Below are 21695 nucleotides of genomic sequence, written 5' to 3' on the forward strand. Positions count from 1 at the left end.
CCCACTTTGTCCGTAAGAAGGCTGCCCAGATGTGTTGAAGAGGGAAGACTCCTTTCTCCCTGGTTTTCTACTGCAAGCATAAATTGGATATAAAGGGACACCACGAGGGCAGACAAAGCTCATGGGTGTCCTGTAAAACAGGCTTAGGTAAAGGTTTCATGTTGTATCCAATGGTATAGGTAAAGGTAAAGGGACCCCTGACCATTAGGTCCAGCCGTGACCGACTCTGGAGTTGCAGCGCTTATCTCGCTTTATTGGTCAAGGGAGCCGGCGTACAGCTTCCGGGTCATGTGACCAGCATGCCTAAGCCACTTCTGGTGAACCAGAGCAGCGCACGGAAACGCCGTTTACCTTCCTGCCGGAGCAGTACCTATTTATTTACTTGCACTTGACGTGCTTTCAAACTGCTAGGTTGGCAGGAGCAGGGACCGAGCAATGGGAGCTCACCCTGTCATGGGGATTCGAACCGCCGACCTTCTGATCGGCAAGTCCTAGGCTCTGTGGTTTAACCCACAGCGCCACCCACGTCCCAGTATCCAATGGTAGTCATACTTAAAATAGGTCAATTGTCAGGGGCTGGCTGGACAACAAGGAGGTGCCAGTCAGGGAACCCCCAAGGCAAATCCCAGAGGAGGAAGGTCCAGAGCCCAGGGATTGGTGGTGGGAAACCGATGAGAGATCAGAGGGAGAAGCTTGGGGGGAGGTGCTGGATACTGAAGGGAGTTTAGTGAGGAGGAGGAACCTGTAACAGGGAGAAGTTTAGACTTTGAGACAGAAGCAGAGGAGGGGGGTCAAGAGGCTGCTCCTGAGAGTCTTCCCTCTCCTGCTGTGACAAGCTCCCCATGGTCTCCAAGAACACACAGGATAATGAGGAGAGTGGAGCAGAGGTCAGAGATGGGCAGACAGAGTTTGAGACTGCTTGGGAAACATTCGGGAGAGGAAGAGCCTTAGGAGTGGAAGGCAGGGAGTTCAGTCGCGGCAACTGCTCCGCAGGGGCAAGACCTACTGGGAAGTGTTGCTGAGTTGTATGCCGTTTCCTTGAATAAAGCACTGACAACTGCCTCTGCTTCTTCGTGCTGACCTACATCGGACTTCAGCCCTGACATCAACTGAAATTAATATACACAGCTAACTTAGGGGCATTAATTTCAGTGTAGAACTTAGTTACATACAGCTCTCCTGGTCTCTGTAAGGGAAAATACCACTGAGGGGGAATGTCTGACTTCCAGAGATTAAGCATTTCAGAATTATACATGTGATGCATTGTAGCTATTTTGGAGCCAAGAACTAGCCAGATGCATAATAATACAGTGGTACCCCGGGTTACAGACTCCACTCACCCAGAAATAGTACCTTGGGTTAAGAATTTTACCTCAGGATGAGAACAGAAATCTTGCGCCGCCAGCTGTGGGAGGCCCCATTAGCTAAAGTGTTACCTCAGGTTAAGAACGGTTTCAGGTTAAAAACGGACCTCCGGAACGAATTAAGTACGTAACCAGAGGTACCACTGTAATCCAGGAGAAACCATAATATATACCCTACCAGGATTGTAATCAGGATCTGCATGCATAGAAACATTCCGTTTCTGTGTATGATCCTGAATTCTACAGCCCAATTCTATTCAGGTTAGTCAGAAGAAAATCCCATTTTTGGTGAACTGGACTAAATTCCAAGTAAGTGTATACTTACTTAGCATCCTTAGCTTTAAAGTAAGCAATCTTGTTTGATATCTTTGGCTTGTTTAGAGAGGCTCAAACAAATCTGTGGGTTTCTTAGCAGACATAATTTTGCAAGTGAAAAGGGCTGCATTACCAAAATGTTTTGGATTATATTGAATAAATTATGTTGAATAAAAGCTATTCTTAGTTGCAAACCAATATGTTTTGTTACAGCAACCAACTACTACGCATGCTTGATCAGGATTTAAATTCTGCCTTTCATCTTGAACTATGGGTTTCCAAGAAAACTCACAATTAAAAGTATAATTATACAAATGAATGCATAAAAGCAATGCTGATAAAAATCAACAATAAAAATTAATGCAGCAAGAGAAGAAACTCGGCACAGACCAGAGGCAAGGCTAGATAATAACAAAAAAAATGTCTTAAAAGCATGTTGGACGACTATGGGGAAGATTGTACCATAGTCTGGGTGCTTTAACTGCAAAGGCCTATACTTTTGTCCCCACCCAATCATGCCTCTAAAGGAGGTGGAATGAGAAACTGGTTTTCAGATGCTGAATGCAACAGGAAGTCAGATTTATAAAGGAATACAAATTTCAAAACAGGAAATGTGACTTACATTGATTATTTAAAGCTCCCTTTTTCTCAGAAATTTTAAATATTTAAAATCTGCACTCCTACATTCTGTCGAAAAAGTGAAGTATCCTATTTGTTTCTGGACATGAACACAGTTGTAGATCTGAGATATCTACCACAAGTCAAGTAGCAATGAAGTGCTGTGGCCAGTTATACTTTAAAGACTAGTAAAAGAATACTGATACCTATAAATGTCAAAATAGCTCAGAAGGAAGAGCAGAGATCATGCAGCCAGACTCATACAAAAGGCTGGTTGGAAGCCAAGACAGACTGAAGATTACTTATCCAGAACTGACAATGCTGTTTCAGACAAAGCAGATGAATTGCAGCAAATGGAGAGCTAATCTCAGGCCAACAGCTAAGAATAATTATCTCTTCTGTTTCAAAGACCTTCATGCTGGAAGTCAAGTGTCATTAACTTCTTGGTACAACCGAAGAGCCCAATGCTCACTAGAAAGAGTAGTGGTGCCCTGCCTATTAAGCTTCCTAACTGAAGAGGCTCACCTGGTACACTTTATTGGTGTTTATCTGGCACCAAAACAATTTATTTTCACTGGCTTTTAAAGTTTTGAGTCTTAAAACTGCTTTGTATCTTGACATGAACTACCCTGGGAACAATTTGGTTAAAGGATGGTATAAATGTGTGCAAAATAAAATCAAACTACCAGCAAGGAGAAACAAGAGTGTTATGTGAGTAATGGCAAGTGGCATAGATACCTCTAAAAGGAAATAAGACAAAATCATAGAGGGTAGAACTATTGAGAGCTATTAGCTATGGATAGTCATGCTATGTATTTTAATCTCTGCAAACTGCCCTAGAATGTATTCTGGTGAAGGGTGGTTTGTTTTTTAAAAATGAATGAATGTATAAATCTGTATAGAACCTCAAGGCTCAAAGACAACAAATTATGTATGCTAGATAGTTCCTGTGAGACAAAATGTAGGACAGTTGTTACATTCATGCCATAGCCCTGTAAACTTGTTTTTGAGAAACCAATGCTGAGTCTTCATAATCATAACATTCTTTTCTAAGAGTTCACAGACTGACTGCTTAATTATCTGTTCTAGGACCATTCCTGGTATTGATGTCAAGCTGACTAGTTGGTAGTTACCTGGGTCTTCCTTCCCCCCACTTTTGAAGATGGGGACAACATTTGTCTGCCTCCACTCAGCAAGGACTTCACCTATTCTCCCAAAATTCTCAAAGATTACAGACAGAAGCTCGAAGATTATATCTGTAAACTCCTTTACATCTGTAAACTCCTTGGGTGCAGCTCATCAGGCCCTGGAGATTTGAATTCATTTAAAATAGTTAAGTGTTCCCTTACCACCTCTTTTCCTATCTTGGGCTTCAGTTCCTTCCCTGCATCATTTATTCTGTTATCACCAGGTCAGGCACTGCTTTCCTTTTTATTCAAGACAGAGGCAAAGTAGGTGTTGAGCAGTTCCACCTCCTCTGTCCCCCAAGAGTATTCCTCTGTCTTCTCCAAGCGAAGGACCTACTACTTGCTTGTTCTTCCTCTTGCTTTGAACATAGTTGAAGAAACCTTTCTTATTATTTTTAACCTCTCTTGCAAGCCTGAGCTCATTCTGAGTTTTGGCCCACCTGACCTGCACTGATTTTATTCTACTCTAGTTGTTTGAAAAAGAAACATGGGGAAAAGTACATATCTGATGCACTTTTAGAAAGTACACAATGCTATTTCAGTTGTAACGCTTGCAGAAAACACTCCAGAGATGCTAATGAAACTTACTACAAACCTAACTTATTGTAGATGAGCATTTTGCGAGAAATCAAAATTAAATCAGTAGGAAGTAAAAACTGCATGTGATCAAAGTCAAAAACTATTATAAAAGTATGGGAGAACTGCACTAGTCTGCCTTATTTTAAGTATGGTGTGGGGTTTTGGGGTTTTTTTTTAAAAAAGAAAGCTTTACATTCATTTGATTCATTTATTCACAGGTGCCTCTGATGACAACTTCAAAATTAAGGCAAGTAGTGTTATAAGCACCTCCTTTCTCCCACCATGAAGTGTGGTTTAAAATATACATCTTAGAAACTCAAATCCACTCCAGAACCCTCCCTTGTCCCCACCCATCAGATAAGGAGCTGGTAACTAGAGACAAGGTCATCAGAGTGCGCCAGTAGCAACATGACAATGGAACTCTCTTTTCATATAGCTGGATGGTGCTGATGATAGTGTTGCTATTGCAACCCACCTTAGATCAGGCTGTGACCTGGCAGTGGGTCCTGACCCACCAGTTGAAGACCAATGAACCAAACTACCAAAACGAATAGTTTCATTATCAGTAATATATTTTTAAGAGGCTGAGTTTCTCCCCAGCCCCACCTCCAAAAATACCCAAGTTGAAAGAAAGGGAAGAACTGGGTAAATCATGTCAAAGTTTCATGGCTTACCTCTAGCAGCTCTGAGACAATAGGAAGGACTTCGGGATTACAGATATCTATGGAATCATCTCGGTAGGTTTTCTTCTTGTAACAGATGTTACCCAGGTGTAGTATTGCAGACAAAATGGAAAAAATCCTATGGGCATAAAACAACACCTTTTCTCTTTCTTTTTCTTCACAGTAAATGCAAGTTTACCAACATTTCACTACATATTGGGCTCTGTGATTTTGTATGCCAGACTTTATTAAGCAGTATTTCAATATACTAGCATATTGTCAAATTATGTGTTGCATTTATCAGCTATTAGGCAAATATATTCAGTACTATACCTAATAATACAATGCCACAGCTTTTCCTGTTTTACTAGGATGTTAGATATTATATTAAGATTACTTAAAAAGGGACAAGCTGATATACAGATTTTTTCTAAACGCTTGTTGGGTCAGGTAAGCCAGATTGATTCGTATGCTGTTGGTGGATTCTTGTTGTTGTCTTGTTGGGCTGTGTATGTGATAAAGGGGAGCCAGACTGGAGTTAAGGTGTATTTGTCCCTGTGACAGTTTCAGTTTATTGGTTGGCTTTTCTTGTAAGGCTGATTCCCATACAATTTGATACCATTGGTCCATGTTTACTCCTGACAGGTCTCTCCAGTGTCTAGCTATGAGGCATAAATATTTAAAAAATAAAGGGACAAATGATACGAAAACAATGTTATTAAGCAAATCTGTTCTGAATGTTTCTGTGGTCATTTAGCAACCTATTGATTTAGTGACATGTACAATTAACTAATTAGCAAGCAATATAAGTATAGCTATATAATATGTATTGGGTTCTGTGTTTGGGATCTTTAGCCTACTCAAGCCCAGAGATCCAAAGAAGGCTACAAAAATAAAGTTGTTAATAACCAAAGCAATAGTAATTCATACCGAGTTCTGTTGGAGCTTATTCACACTAACATTTTTAAAACAGTAATGGCACTGGCTGACTTCAATGGCTTTCTGCTCCTAAAAGCCAGGACAGATGCACAGTATTATGTCTGCAACTCATTCAATCATGTATAAACTTTAGAAAGTGTTGGCTGAGCATCAATCAAATACACATGCTGCAGCATTCACAACACCAATCCACGACTTAATAATGCACTGTTATAAGGAACATCAACTTACTGCTTGCGAGTCTTGGGAAGGAAGCCCACCATCTCCATAGCTAGCTGCAAACGCTCAAAGTCATGCTTCAGATCTTCCCCTTCAACAGAGAAGCAATCCTATTGAGGCCAAATATGAGGAGCAATTATTAGAAGAGATGGGCATCAAGAAGGAAAGGAAGGAACCACCCATGAAAACACTATGCAAAAGACAGTGGAGAAAAAGCTGCCTGCACCACTCCCCACCACCAAAGGCACCTTCTCCTGAATTAAAAAATGACCTCGTTCTTTGGACAGTAAATGTAGCCTAGGCCCTCCATCACTGCAAAATAATCAGGTTCCACTCTACAGAGAGCATGATCTACATTTTAAAATAGAAAGCCGAAGTTGTCTGCTGTCTGCACTCATGGATTATATTTGTGTAAAGATGAATAAATTGATTTTTGAGTTCTATAAAATTACTTGACAAATCTGCAGGAAAAATCTTCCATCTGTTCACAAATACCCAAACATTTTGTTCTGCTTCCAGAACAAGAGTTCATTTTCACTCCCTCTTTGAACAATTATTATTCCCAAATATAGAATGTAATCCCACAATATTATTTTCCAAATATGGCATAAGTTATTGTTTTTATGGTCTCAACAATTCTGCAGACCCCCACTGAGTCTACAAGAGAGCAGCAAGCAGCTCAAAAGTGATTGAGATCCCTCTCTATGTGACAAGAATGCATGTCAGAGTTGATTGCTTAGGGAACAGGTGAAAAATAGGACCCAGTTCTCTGGGTGCCAGAAGGAAGCTCTTTGAATATGTGAAAGGACATAGAAGTGTATTAGGAAGTGGGAGTCCTAACCAGGAATGGCTGGGACAGTAGGGTACAGATAGGAAAAGGGGACAAGTGGAAATCTATATAGGGACAGCTTGTGGAAACAGCAAATTAAATATTAGCAGAATAGCATCAACATATTGGAGTGTGGATTAGCAGTAATAGCAGCATTTACTAACACAGAATTAACCTCTCAAGTGTAGCCACTTTAATTTATCAGTGTCTGAAAATTTCAGTGTAGTCTGCCATACCAAAAAGTAAAGTTCAACTGCTCAAGATGGGCAAGTATCTCCCATCACTCTGCTTAAGTAAGCTATTACCAATGTGTTCATAATCGCTTCAAGCAAGCTATGGGAGAATATTCAAATATTTCTGCAATAAATCTGTCAACCAGACAAATCTAAATCACTGGTCCTCTACGCTGCTTAGAGATGTCTGTAAATTAAGCAGTACATAAATCATCAAAATAAATAAGAGAGACAGGAAATAAACATTCACATGAAATAAATATTCAAGACTTTTGCTACATTATTGAACCATTTTGTACTTACAGCTTTTTTTCTGAGGGGGAAGAATAAAGCAATAAAACTAATAGAAATTAAGTAAATTTAAAATGCCTAAATTTCGTTTGTGAACCTTCTTACAATCAAACATAACACTCAAGAATAAATTTGCCTGAATGATATTAAGGGGGAAATAGTAAATCCCAGTTAGAATTGTTAACATGCAATTAGAACAGCCATGCTCTCTGAGGTAAGATTAACATGGAGTGATATCAAGACAGACAAAACCCACAATTTAAATACAATAATCTGACTTCACACAAGTGGGAAGACCCTTTCACTTTTTTGGCCATCGTAAACAAACATGGCAGTAAACCTCTTCCTTTCAGATGACACTTTTACTGAACCTTTAACTAGACTGCTTGGTTTTTTTAAAAAAAATCTGTAATTGCCCACGGAATAATCTGGTATAGGCCATGAAAACGGAAAAGATTACACTAGTTTAATGAATCAATAATCACTATATTTATGCTTTAAAAAACCCAGAATATGCTATATCAAAAATTATGCTAAATAGTTAAATCCAGGCAAAAGCTTCATTGCATACTCTCTTCTCTCTCTCTTGCTTGTAGAATATAATTTTATCATCTATATATTATACTTTTTTGCAGTGTCTCATACATAATAACATCATCCAACTACTTAACAAAACCTATCAAAATAACCCTATACAAAAATTATACACATAAAAAGGGTATACCACCACAAATAATCTACCAAACCAATGAGGACACAGAAATTGTGTTGCCAGTAATCAAATGGAAATGGTTTTGTATTTGCCCTACAATTTGATGCAAAGCCAGAGTGAGTGAAATGTCTGTCACCAGTAACCCAGAATGGATGGATGTACTCGTACTGACCGGCTCAGACTCATAGTAACAGTCATCCCAGCTCTGTTTGGGGGGTTTCTTTGTCATCTGAAAGTAAGGCAGATTGGGTAAATAGCATTCCAAATCCCATGCCACTATCTCTTCCCACTTTTACAGACAGGAAGTTAAGCATTTCTTTAAAATCATTAAGCTACAAGCATTCCCATTTTAGAAAATGATGGCTCGGATCCGCCTTCTCCATTTCTCCTTACCTTATGAAATCTGATATGAGAATGCACATACATCATGCTACGTTTTCATGTTACAAAAGAAGCCTATCTAACCTTACAATTAAACTTAGAAATCCACTTCTATTGGCTGCCAAACACTGCAGCTATGCTCATTAAGTTTGGATCTAACAATTGAGTCATATTGCAACTGGGAATATTGTCACAAAGTGACAATTTAGAAGGAGAAAGGAGTACAATTTAAGATGCTTTAGAATTTTTACAACACTAAGCGTGCTACATCGTATACATTGCATTTATTTCCTACAACAAGCATGTGAACTGGAAGATTTTTCTTCCACACAAATCTATCATGATTGCTCAGACTCAGTTCTTTTATCAAGAAGCATCTGTAATATTTAAGGGTTTTTGCAAACATACCATAGTAACTCCCAATACACTACATCACACCACACACACACACACACTACTGTGATTAACAAAACAGATTTTACTTGTGTAGCAAAATATTTTGGCTTCCATTTTTATCAGCTGTTTTGATGAAAATATGCTATTTCCAAGGTGGCAGTTCTAGCTTTTTGAGGATGGAATGTTCAAAAGGGCTTCATTTGCTCAAGTGTTGTTAGTACTATCCTCCAGACTGAGGCCATGCAATGTTAATGTGCTCAGTGTGTACATCCAGAGGTTCTCCCTCCTTGTTTTCATTATAGGATGTTACACACTGGGCATATTAACGAGACATTTCCTCAACCTGGAGGATAGTACCTACATTACTTAGCTTCAGCAAAGAAAGCCCTTCTGAACATTCAGTCCTCAAAGCGCTAGAACTGCCACACTATATTTTCATTTTTATCAGAACTGCTTATGAAGGCAGAACCTGGAACATTTTGCCACATAAATAAAAATTATTTTGTTATCCACAGTAACAGATATATTATTTTAATGATTAACCAAATCCTAAAAGAAATCTACAGCAAGCTTGTGTGAAATGTTGCTTGATGTTTTATATCTAGCTATACATAAAAAATGAAGTAATAATCCAGCTTCTGCTATATAAAGAGGGATATGTCCTCGCTCCTCAGTCAGAATAATATTTTTTTTTCCTTTTAAATAGCTAAACCCTTGAAGAGAAACCTTTTGCAATGATCCCACATGATCTCAAGCTCGAAGATCCATGTTGTTTTGCAATTATATGAACACTATATATTTTCAGCCTTATATTTAGGATTCAGCCTTAAACACTGTATTGGGAAATTCTAATACAGCACTGGCAGAGAGTGTCCTGCCATCACCAGAACTATTCTTCCCTTCTGCCAGCTCTGTTCTATTGCATCAGCTACCCTTGCATCCTAAAGGAAACAAATTATATAAGTGCTATGGCATATTAGTATGAGATGTAGTACCCCTCCCCCAATAATTTCAATTCTTTAACCATAGTTGGAATTAATGGACTTGGGTTAGCCTTATTTGTTAAAGTACAAACCGATCATGCTATCAAGGAAGGATGGCAAAAATCATGCAACATTTGTAAATGGATTTGTCTCTTCTTCAGTAGAAATATCATAACATGGTTTTCCAGATGAATGGTATTAATTGTTGGTTATTAATTAGGAAATCATTCATGTTCTTTGGGAAAACTGCAATTCAAAAAATACATTATATTTTCTATAGGCCACTTAAGGCAAGAAAAAAGTGCTTTGAAAACATTGTTTCTTACTTAGTTGCATTCCCCAAACCTACAAATTTATTGTGCTAGGACATCCATGCACAGGTAACAATAAAATTAGTTTTAAAACATCAGCACCTGAACAGTGGTTCATTGCTCTAGGGACAAATATATACATTCAGTTAAAAACTGCTTGGTATATTCCCACCTGATTAAGATAATGATATTCATCAGGCTGTTTAAGATGAAATGCTGATTTCTCTTCTTCACTTGCTCCTGCCAGAAGGTAATAAAATACATGGTAGTTCCTGGCAACAAATAAAAACGGTGTTAAAAGTCCCATCACCATCAATACAAAAATGTTAGCAAGAATCATTGGAAGTATGAATAATACTAGTATTTTATCTATTTATTTTTGACAAATCAAATACGCAGGCATCCAGTTTGCATGTACTGCTAAATCAAATGATGGCTTAGCAAGAACATGGTTTGGCTTCACATTTCATCTAGCTCTCCCCAAATAAACCATGAGTTATAAAACATAGGGAAGATCTTTCTTACAGCTCATGCTTTGTCTAGAGAGTGCTAAATCACAAGCCTAGGTTCAACCATGTCTTAGTTCAGCATAGCAGCAAAATGCACTGAGAACCAAAGAGACCACTATCTCCTCTCCGGAAGCCTACAACTGGAAGCTAAGCTGATGAAAAACCAACCATTGGTAATTTACTGCTTGGTTTGCATGGCATAGCAATCCAAACTATGGCTTAATGGGAATGTACAAATGTATGAGTTCATAGCTGCTCTCATCCTTTTTCTTCCTCTAAACCTGAGTTTCAAGACAGGAATAGTGTTATATGAGCAAATTCTCAAACCCGGGCATGAACTGCTGTCAGTATTAATCATGACAGATTAATCTAATGTCATATATATCGAAACACAAAATAAATGCATATAAAACTTAGAAATCATTATAATTGTACTTTATTTTAATCATTATTTTGGTTTACCTTTCTTTATCTCTGCCCCATTCCCAGCAGTACTTTAGATTCAGTACTCACCTCTCATTATGTTCCTGATAGACAAGCCTTGACTTTTCCAGTAGATATTTTTCAACATAGGCTCTAGAGGAAAAAAGAATATTAGTTAAGCCTGAGAATAGTTTGATTTTTATACCTTTCTCTTTTTAAAAAGTAACAGGTCTGGTCATTGCATAGACTGATGAGGATATAATCATCTGAATGTTACTATTTGATAGAAAAGTCTGAACATGGAAGAAAAATGTCATAGGTACATTTAGATATCACCACACACTAAAACCTCTAGAAAAATGGATTCTAGAATTTTTCTTTTTTCATTCTAACCAAACCTTCCTAGCTGAATGTCTATGAACTTTCTGGAGCAGTTAAGCTGCAGCTCCGCATTCCTTCTTCAGAAAAAGAACTCACAAGCACTAGAGGAAGGTAATAAAACAAAGGGCAAGAATATCCTGCAGTAACAGAATTCATAAATTTAGTTGCATGTTGTGTTGAATGTATGTGGCAGGAAACTGTCTCCATTTTCCCCAAACCGTTCAAATTGATCTACATTTCGTATGTCCTTCCCTTACTTAACGTTTTTTTCCTGAACTATGGTAGCCCAAAATCTTTTCACTTTTCTTTGAAATAATGGTATTCAAATCCTAAACTGAATCTTTGTGCAAAGGGCAGGGAGATGAGCTGGTGAGGAGGTGGAAAATGAAATACAGTATAAACTTGAGCATGATTTTCAGCATGACTTCTATTACAGTTTTGGCAATTTTAACATAGGTGTCTTCAGTTACTTGACTCGCAGGATTCTACCATGGGTGAGGCCTTTCCTCCTGCTCCCTTTCCTGCTCCCCACATCATGAGGGGAAAACATCAAGTACAATGGAAAGGTTTTGTATCTATAATACGGAATCTCCCTGAACTCTGCTGAACAGACCCATAGACTGGAGAATGCATTCCAAAAACGCAGTATGAAATGCTCCTGTTCAAATCCCAGTCAGTTATGCTATTTTCCAATGTGACCCATTACCCCTCCCACCTATAATACCACCGCCCACACAAAACATTCAGCATGCTCAGTCCTCAACAGGGCTGTTTTTGCCCTTCCCTTTAGTTTTTATCTCCATTTTTTTGTACTTCTGTAAACCTTAGATTTTCTTCAAAACTGATAATACCACCCTCTTCTGCATGGATGGTACCAACATGGCTACATAACAATCAATTTTTAGAAAAGGAATGCTACTATATTGTCAACTACGCATGTAGCAACAGATAATATCTCACAGTACTGGCCTGCAGTGATCACTGGAATATAGCACTCCTTTCTACCATGATAGCAGGTTTTGCTGCCAGAAGCAAAGCTCTTTTTGGTGTTATGTTGAAAAAACGAGGGCAAACGGTTGCAGGAATGGGTGCTCTGAAGATCATTTGTGGGACCAAGTGATAAAATACTTGGTCTTTTTAAATATATCTTTCAGAAATAACAAAGTAAAGAAACTAGCCTCCAACCCAGATTGTTGCAGAACACTATCTCACCTCCCTTATCACAATCACATAACTGGAAAGAATATTTCCAGATAGAGTCTTCTACAAGCTCATATTATACTGCTAATTTCCACTGTTCCATCTCTGTTCTGCTCAGACCATTAAAACAAAAATCAACCTTCTCACCAGAGAGATGGTGTATTGGATTAAACCTGTACACACACACAAAAACACCTTTGCAGCCTCTGCAGTAATATTTCTGCATCTATATATCAATGTTACTGCATTAACACTGGAGATAATACAGTGGTACCTCGCAAGACGAATGCCTCGCAAGACGAAAAACGCGCAAGACGAAAGAGTTTTCCGTTTTTTGAGTCGTTCCACAAGACGAATTTCCCTATGGGCTTGCTTCGCAAGACGAAACGTCTTGCGAGTTTGTTTCCCTTTTCTTAAAGCCGCTAAGCTGTTAATAGCCGCTAAGCCGTTAATAGCCGCTAAGCTGCTAATAGCCGTGCTTCGCAAGACGAAAAAACCGGAAGACGAAGAGACTTGCGGAACGGATTAATTTCATCTTGCGAGGCACCACTGTATCTTAATTGTATAAGGTAATCCAATTTTTGTGAAGCAGGCATTTTGATATATTCAGAAGATGTTGGAAAACAAGGCCTAAATTGTGATAAGCCTATTCTTTTGAAATTCATAGTGAAAAACGAGATGAGAAAAGTAAGGGAACTTTCAAAACTAAGCTAGATCCTGACTTAACTTGATTGTTGGCACTCACTAGAATTAACATGTTGATCACTCTCATGTGTGTTGTTACTTAATGGATGATGACAAAATTTGGATTCATTTCCCTTTTCTTTGCTTGACAACAGTTGCTCATGAACAGTAGTTTTATTACCCAACGGGAAATATGTAAAGTAATACTCATGATTGCTTAGTATGACTAACAGACATGAGGGAGTCAAATATGTGCTTTGCAGAAGGATTGGTAGAAGCACACGTTTCTTGAATACCAGCACCCTTCAAAAAAACCCTAAATAAACCCCAAGCCCAGTGAAAAGCTTTTCTTTGTCAACTCAATAAATATATTATTTATTGAGCAAAACTCAATAAATATATTGTGAACCAAAGAAAAAGGTACTCATAACTTCCTTAAGAGTCAAAATTACGGCATTACAACTTCTCATGGTACTGAAGATAAGCATCTACGGAGTCATCTTCACATCTCAACAAATACAAGCTGGGAGTCCTAACTATACACATTTCATAGTGCTTGATGTGATAGCAGAACAGTTGACTCTCCCTAACACAGTGTGTATCCATCAAAATAGGATATTTACATCTTGCCCCTTTTAAAATTCCTTCCTACTCAGTCAAGTAAGAAAAATATCACAGACTAGCATACATTATAAAAGCTGATAGCATGACTCTTTACTGGGCAATCACTGACTAGGAAAGCAACACCACACTTTAAACAAGGAAGAACTGAGACAAGAGGAAACTCTGCCCTTCCTTTTATAGCCTTAGTCAAGAAAGCAGAGCTTAATTAAACGGAACTAAAAGATTCCAAATAGCTCAACTGCAGCACATACATCAGACTGGACAAAGCCATTCAGAAACTGAAAATCTACAGTCCCAAAATAATAGGATGCGTCGGGCTGCTACGAAAGCCTTCTCTAGCTTCAACAATTCTCAGACTTTACAGATTGATAGAGCTCCAAGTCAGGCAAACAAAGGACATGAGACATTAAAATATAAAGTACAACAGCTGTAGCTTAGAACAGACTTTCAATTCTCACATTAATAGACTGGATTCAAATTGTTTATTAAAAGCAATAATGGAAACAATCCAGAGCAATTTGGTCTCTGGTTTAAGTGCAAATCTCTTAAATTGGTGCTCCTTTTGCTTTCATAAAATTTAAGCTGACTTAGCAAAATATTTGCACCAGTTGTGGACGATATGTGCACTCCAAGCCTGAGCCAAATCCCTCTGAAGTTCAGACAAAGATTTGTGCTGATTCCTAAGTGGACAACGGACTTTGTTCAGCAATTTCTTATATCAGTAAATAAAGAGAATGCAAGTTTTAGAGATTTAGCATTTGTAACTCCCTTGTGATTATACAGTAACAGTGTTATAGTTAAAAGAATGTGGGAAGTTAACGCTTCAACAGAATATACCTGTGTCAAGTCAATTATTTGTCCTATATGGCACAGACAAGTAACTGGGATCAGATTTACATGGGATGTTTAACATTCCCAGCAGGCATCCACAAATACCAACAGCTGCAACCCATTCATGCTTAAAGTTCCTTAAGTCACTGCTCATTGCTACTTACCCTCGGACAGTGCCAGTCTCCTGATAATTCACTTGGATAAACTTGCCAAAGCGACTTGAGTTGTTATTGTGTGCTGTCTTTGCATTCCCAAATGCCTGCCGAAATAAAGAGATATAAAAGAACTGAGAAATGGCTCAACAATTTGCACATCCTAGACTTGCTTTTAATATGTGGCTTCCAGTATGAAATTAGAGGGGGGAGATTAAAAATAATAATATAAGAATTCAGATAATACTAATTTTAAACTTTCATTCTTTGATAGAAAGGCAGCACATACATTTTAATTCTAATAACTTAAATTGCATTCATAAGTACATCTGCCCAAAATAAAACCAGTGCTTAAAACAGTAGGCTGTGGGAGAATCATTTAATCTGAGTCTACAGTTCTATGTAATTCACCCTTCAGTTCAATATTGCATAGGAATAAAATTACTGCCGCCCACAGAGTTTTATCCTTTTGTCAGTTATTTATTGAAATTTAAAGAGTAAAATATTCGCTTTTCCAGAATTCAGTATTTTGCCTTACTAGCATGCTTACTGGTTGTCCATAAAGATTCCAGTACACATCTGGTTTTGAATTGTACAGGGTGAAAGACAGTGCAAAGAGGATTTTACTGTTATAGCAAGCTAATGAACAACTGGTTTTTAAGTTTGTTAAATCCATGTCTGCAAATTGACAAGGTTTGTGACTGGATTTACATACCAGACTAAAACGTTGGTTGTAGATTTTTTGAAGTTCATTTATTTAATAATATCTCTAAACAGCTTACATTAAATGAACTCAAACTAGTAAAGGTAAAATAAATACCAAAACAATTTAAAACAGAAACCAAAACATCATAGATAACACAGCAGAAAGGTACAGTACAGGGAAAGCCTAGATGAAAAACAAGGGAAGCACTCAACAGTCAGCAGCTCTCAGAAAATGGGGGGGGGGGCATTCCGGAAGACAGTCATCACCACTGTTTGAGTCTGTTTTCTCGTATATAAGCCATAAGTCAAAATTCATCCACATAAGCTAAACAGCCTCGGTCCAGTATACCTGAAGGAGCGTCTCCACCCCCATCGTTCTGCCCGGATGCTGAGGTCCAGCGCCGAGGGCCTTCTGGCGGTTCCCTCATTGTGAGAAGCAAAGCTACAGGGAACCAGGCAGAGGGCCTTCTCGGTAGTGGCGCCCGCCCTGTGGAACGCCCTCCCACGAGATGTCAAAGTGATAAACAACTACCTGACATTCAGAAGACATCTTAAGGCAGCCCTGTTCAGGGAAGTTTTTAACGTGTGATATTTTAGTGTATTTTTGGTTTCTATGGAAGCCGCCCAGAGTGGCTGGGGAGGCCCAGCCAAATGGGCGGGGTATAAATAATAATAAATTATTATTATTATTATTATTATTATTATTATTATTATTATTATTATTATTATTATTACTGAATGTTAGGAACAATACTCAGTCATGTATCTTCAAATATCCTAGTGACTATTCCTAATGAAACTGGAAATCAAATACTACCTATGCAACAAATTAGTTTAAAACTTTTGTTTCCATGACTTCCCTTTAGCAAGATGCCCTCTGTTATTTGATCAGCATGCTTCCATTGCCAGTTGGCATCCCAGCAGACCAGGGGCCAAAATACTACAATAGATTTATAATTGTCTGAATTTTTCAAAAAGCATGCCTTGCATCACTCAGTGCCTAACAATGCCAGCTCCTCAGATTGAGGTACCAAGGACAGCAGCTGTAAAAATGCTAACTGTAATTACTCTAACTCTATATTGTACAGTATGCGGGCAAGAATCAGAAAGCATGCCAACCCAAATTTTACTAAGGCTACTCTTACAGCAATAGCAACTGATCTCACACCAACTGATTCTATCACAATTATGTGCCATATGAATAGAAGACTGTGTAGTTCTATATGGGTGCGTGTATTTGGCAGTGAATGGAAACCCAAGCAATATTTTAAAAGCATCAAAATGAGATTATAATATAACAATCTTGTAGATGGCAGCACATCTGATATCCTAGAGATTTGTGTACTGTACTTAACTGCAGTAGGAAAATGGTGACTTCTTGTTATGAACTTTCCACTCAAAAGATTCTACATTATTACAGGGCGCAACACTAGGGCAGGGGTCTGCAACCTTTAAGACAAAAAGAGCCACTTGGACCCGTTTCCAAAGGAAAAGAAACTGGGAGCCGCAAAACCATTGCGACATTGAAAGCATGCGCGCCACTGCCCTCTGATCTGACAGCGGGCGGGAAGGTGACATCGGGACAGTGCGTGACTAACGCACGCACCGCCCCCATGCGACGTCACAGCCAGTACAGCGCCTGCCACAGTGGGGAGTGTCGGGGTGCACAATGCGCCTCCTCCCCTTGCTAATATCCGCCCTGGAGTCGCGGCAAAGGTGTAAAAGAGCCACATGCGGCTCCGGAGCCGCGGGTTGCAGACCCCTGCACTAGGGCATCCCATGGGTTGAGAAAATAGATCAGTCCTCAAACATTTCGGTTTGATACCATTATTATTTTGTGGTATGGTTCTTTATTACTTTAGTAATATTAAATGGTTAGAAACCACCCTAAGCAGCATGATTACAGTTGGATAGGATGTAAAAGGTTCTTATTAACTTCTATTTGTTGAATGTGGTAGATGTAAGCTAAAATCCAACCTAGCATATCTAAAACCAAAATACCAAGACAGAGTTTAATTTGGCAACAGTAACATGCTCATTAAATGGATGTTTACTAAGCACCTCTTCTCTCCACCCCTAGAAATCTATATAGAAAATGCAACTCCGCTGAAAAAAGATGACAAGTGACAACATGCCTGACATAAAAGATATTTCCTCTTAAAGGTTTGGAATGATAACATAAAAGAGACCCCAGAACACAAATACAGCTGTAGTCAGCAGACCCAGCTTTAATCCATTTGTTGTTATCACTTTTGATAGGCACACTGGCTAGAACTTCAAATATAATGGAATCAACAACACAAGCAGATTATCCAGAGAAATATTTAGAATGAGGATAATGTTAAAAAGCATAATGTACAGTTCAAAGCTTTTAAAACAAGTTTCAAATCTTATGGAAAGTCAGAGAATATCTTACTCATGATACAATAGCACTAAAGAACATCGGTCATTATTTTTTCACGTTTTCTCTTATCTACACATGTCTATATTATGCCTTGTACTTGCAAGGCTGGCTCATAATAATATTCTTGGTTGTTAATTAGAGCTGAGAGAAGATGGACTGAACATCAAAGTACCTTGATTAAAGGAATATGGAGAAATTAAGGAGTGAGAGAAGAGAGTTAGACACATCTTAGCACCTTTATGCTCAGCTGGTCTGAGCAATAGAAAATCCTAGTGGGAATACCAAGAAATGGCATGGAGGAGGCACATGATCCCTATCCCCTGCTACTTGCCTTATACCAAGGAACAAACACTTGGGACACTATTTGAATTATAGTTCCTCAAGCTGTATCATTCTGTACTGGAGTCAGATCAACTCTGCCACAGGAAGCCACATAAAACTGAGTGGCCACTTGGTCTCCTGAGCATGGGCTCCTGTCACTACAACTGTGGGAAACAATCCAGCTAGAGTTCTTGGACTGCTTAAGCAGAAGTTGTTCTATTCTCTGTCTAAAATGGCATATTTGATGTGCTATTAAGTGTTGATTTCAAAATTGTATCCATTGCTTTGTCATAACCTGCCCTGTGACCTTATAGGGAAGGGCAGAAAAGAAATCCTACGAACAAAAATATATGCTGTACTGTATCAGCAATATCTGCACGTCTCCAAGTAAAGAGCATGATTAATCTGATATTGCATTTTATTATTCCAATAAATTTCCGATAAAGTTTATTTTTAATTTTTCTTTGTTTGCCTTCTCTATTTTTAACAAAGTTAGTTTCACCATATGCCACTTCCCAGCCTTTAACCAGCAACCAATAGACAGTGGCATGAAATATTCCCATTTTGAGCAAATAACCATTTTGGTCACTGTAAATGTATGAATTATCATTTTTAAATCTTCAAAGGAAACCTATCTGGCCTCTTCTCTGACAGCATTCTGTCCACATGCCAATACAATAAATTCTTATAGTAAAGGGCTTTGACTGACTGCTGGAGATTCTACATTGCAGACAGTATCATACTTGTAGTTAGAATGGCTCCTTTGCTGCCCTTAGTGCTTATGGCTGCATAAATTGCTGCTGAATTTACTCTATGTTTAGCTCACTGCTGATGTTATTGTTGTATAATAATCATTCCCCATCCCACATGCATTAGTATGACTGCTGTTGTCACTTAGTTGTCATTTTTAATAGTATACGTTGTCTCGGGTGCTGTTGAGCAGAAAAGAAATGTATGCACATAAAACATGGACAGGAAGAAACAGCATATGAAATCGCCCTCAAAATATCAGACACCGCAAATCACAGTTGATCACCACTGGCTCTTGAGTAGTTAATAGGTTTCTGAGAAATTCTGAGTATCTTTAATTAGTGGAATGAATATTAGCTTTGTCACTATACGTATAAAGCTCAGGGAATTTCATATGTTAATCCAGTTGATTCATGTAGAGAAAGAATGAGTCTTCTCAGAGAAGAGTTTATTGTCTTTGGCAGATTTCAAATGCCAGTTGTCACAATGATTGCTTATTGAATGCTTATTGTTTTACCAAAGAATAAATGAGTGTTTTCTTCTTTTAGACACTTGGTTTAATCAATCTAAATATAAAAGAGCATTGAAGAAAGTCCATTGCTTCTCCATAAATAGCTGGAACTGACTGAAACAGATGCTACCTACCAGACACTGCATTTTCATATTATTTTGATAGCACAAAGAATTCCCTAAATCCCTAGACAAATGGGAAAGCATGAGATGCTGAATCAGAGCACTGTCAAGCAAACTGGCTAGGAAGCAGCACAGCTGGAGCTTGGATGACAGAAAGGGAAAGTCCCACCAAAAGTAATTTCATTCTAAAATGTGAGGAAGAGGGCTGTGAAACAGGACTGCATAAAGAAAACTAGTAGCCGAGACCCAGATTAAGGGAGGATCACAACGGGGGGGGGGGGAATGGGCATGGGGCAAAACAGCAGGCTAGAAATAGAGGAGGGTATGAGCAACAAAATACTTGGCAAGTGTGACTGGGGCTGGGTAGGAAAATTGCTGACATGAATGGGGGAAGGGGAGAGTGGAAGTGAAGAAAGGAGAGGTTCACTCTCAGTTATGATTGAGTATAAGGGAGGGAAATAACGAAGAGCAGATGTCAGAGGAATTTTGCTTAAAAATACATTTTTTGAGCTATCACACCTTCAGACTTCCAAACATTTCCAAGATCCAAAGCAGCTCTTGGCAATTTCCTGGTGAATATCATTGTTGCAGTGTAATGCACCTTAACTGACTTCCAGTAGTAATAAACTAAAATATATTCCCAATGTAGGGAAAGTTCAGAGCGTGTTTTACGTTCTATATGCCATCCTGTGCAAGGTCAATATTTGCCACTGCTGGAAACTCAGGTATATAAAAGCTAGGAGCCAAATGGATCCTTAAGCCAAGGTTACAGTGGCCAAAACAGAATGTCTAGTTGGGCAAGATGGCTCTAAAATCTTATTTTTCAAATTATGGACTGACTGTAATCAGTGTTAGGAACTGAGATATGAAAGCTAGGAGCTGAATGGCACCATGTGAAAAATGAAGATAATATTTTAGCTGTGGTTCATTCATTTTCAGCTTTGTATTCTTGTTATTAAAAAGTACGCTTAGACATTCCATTGTTGTTCGCATAACCTAGGTTTAAGGTGCCATTCAGCTCCACCCCATCTCCTTCCCAAAATCTGGAAGCAGAGCAAGCAAGATTTGCTACTTACTAGATTTGTGTCCTGGTTTTTTTTTTTTACTAGAGTTCTCAAATCAGATTGCAGCATTCATAACATGCAATATATTCATTTAAAACATTTATACAGTACTTTAAAAACTCTCTGTGGCAGCTCTCAAAAATGTGGAACTCCCTCCCCATTTAGATGTGTTAAATATCTTTATTATATGGTTTTCAAATGCACCTCTGTACCTGGGCCTTTGACAAGTAAGACTTGTGTGATTGTTATGAGGCCACCTCTGTTGTCTGATGCAAATTCTTTGGTTTGTTTTATTGACTTTTAATACTGTATGGTTATATTATTGTAAGCTGCCTGATGGTGAAGGGTGGGTAAGCAATCTCTTAAACAAACAAAACCTTTCATTCCTCTTTACAAAGAGGAGGGAAGCAGTAGAAGGAGCAACTCTGAACTGATCCAGGAATAAGCGTGTGGTGGCATTATTACCCACTTCTCACACTCTCCTCTTAATATTAAGTTTTCCCTTTGTTGAAACACTAACAATGGGGACTGCAAACCCATTTGCAGTAATATCAGTGCTTCACTTCTGACCTTTTAGAATTATGTTTATTTAATTACCTGAGGTATTAGGAGAAAAAAACCCCAGAAGTTATTTCTAACAAATTTAAGTTCAGAAGTCTCATTTTTCAAGACACGTACCACAAACTCGGCCAATGCCAACGCTATGTTTTGGAATGCCATGATTCTCAGTGACAAATACACATGATGAATACATATGACGAATATATATGGAAGACATTATAATACAACATAGTCCATAAGGGTTTCCCAGAAAAGATTTGTGAGTAGGATAAAGCATGACTGCCAGATCCTGTTCATAGTTCTTTGGTGTAAAAAATCCATATGGATTTAAAATTCCAAGGTAATGTTTTCCACATGTCTTCACAGAAAAGTTACAAAAGCAGAAGAGCCTTGCATATCGCTATCAGTTGGGGGTGAATGGCGCCAGGCTCCAG

The 21695-nt window shown here is 38.5% G+C and overlaps 1 protein-coding gene across 11 annotated transcripts in view; it reads right to left on the reverse strand.

Moving 5' to 3' along the window:
• The window catches only part of MYO9A (myosin IXA), a 175013-nt gene that overhangs the window by 112554 nt on the left and 40764 nt on the right, over window positions 1-21695 (reverse strand). For 10 of the 11 annotated variants that reach the window (XR_014213398.1, XM_082198217.1, XM_082198209.1 and 7 more), the window contains 6 exons: window positions 14836-14930; window positions 11042-11104; window positions 10192-10291; window positions 8121-8177; window positions 5896-5993; window positions 4738-4864 (listed from right to left, as the gene is read on the reverse strand). Coding sequence is in view for 10 of the 11 variants with exons in the window: in XM_082198217.1 (XP_082054343.1) it covers window positions 4738-4864; window positions 5896-5993; window positions 8121-8177; window positions 10192-10291; window positions 11042-11104; window positions 14836-14930 (540 nt within the window). In the remaining variant the exon portion in view is untranslated. The remainder of the gene's footprint in view (window positions 1-4737; window positions 4865-5895; window positions 5994-8120; window positions 8178-10191; window positions 10292-11041; window positions 11105-14835; window positions 14931-21695) is intronic. The other variant, XM_082198213.1, reaches the window with a different exon arrangement.

Source organism: Podarcis vaucheri (genome assembly GCF_965113315.1).
Source record: "Podarcis vaucheri genome assembly, chromosome: 14".
NCBI classification, from domain to species: Eukaryota; Metazoa; Chordata; class Lepidosauria; order Squamata; family Lacertidae; genus Podarcis; species Podarcis vaucheri.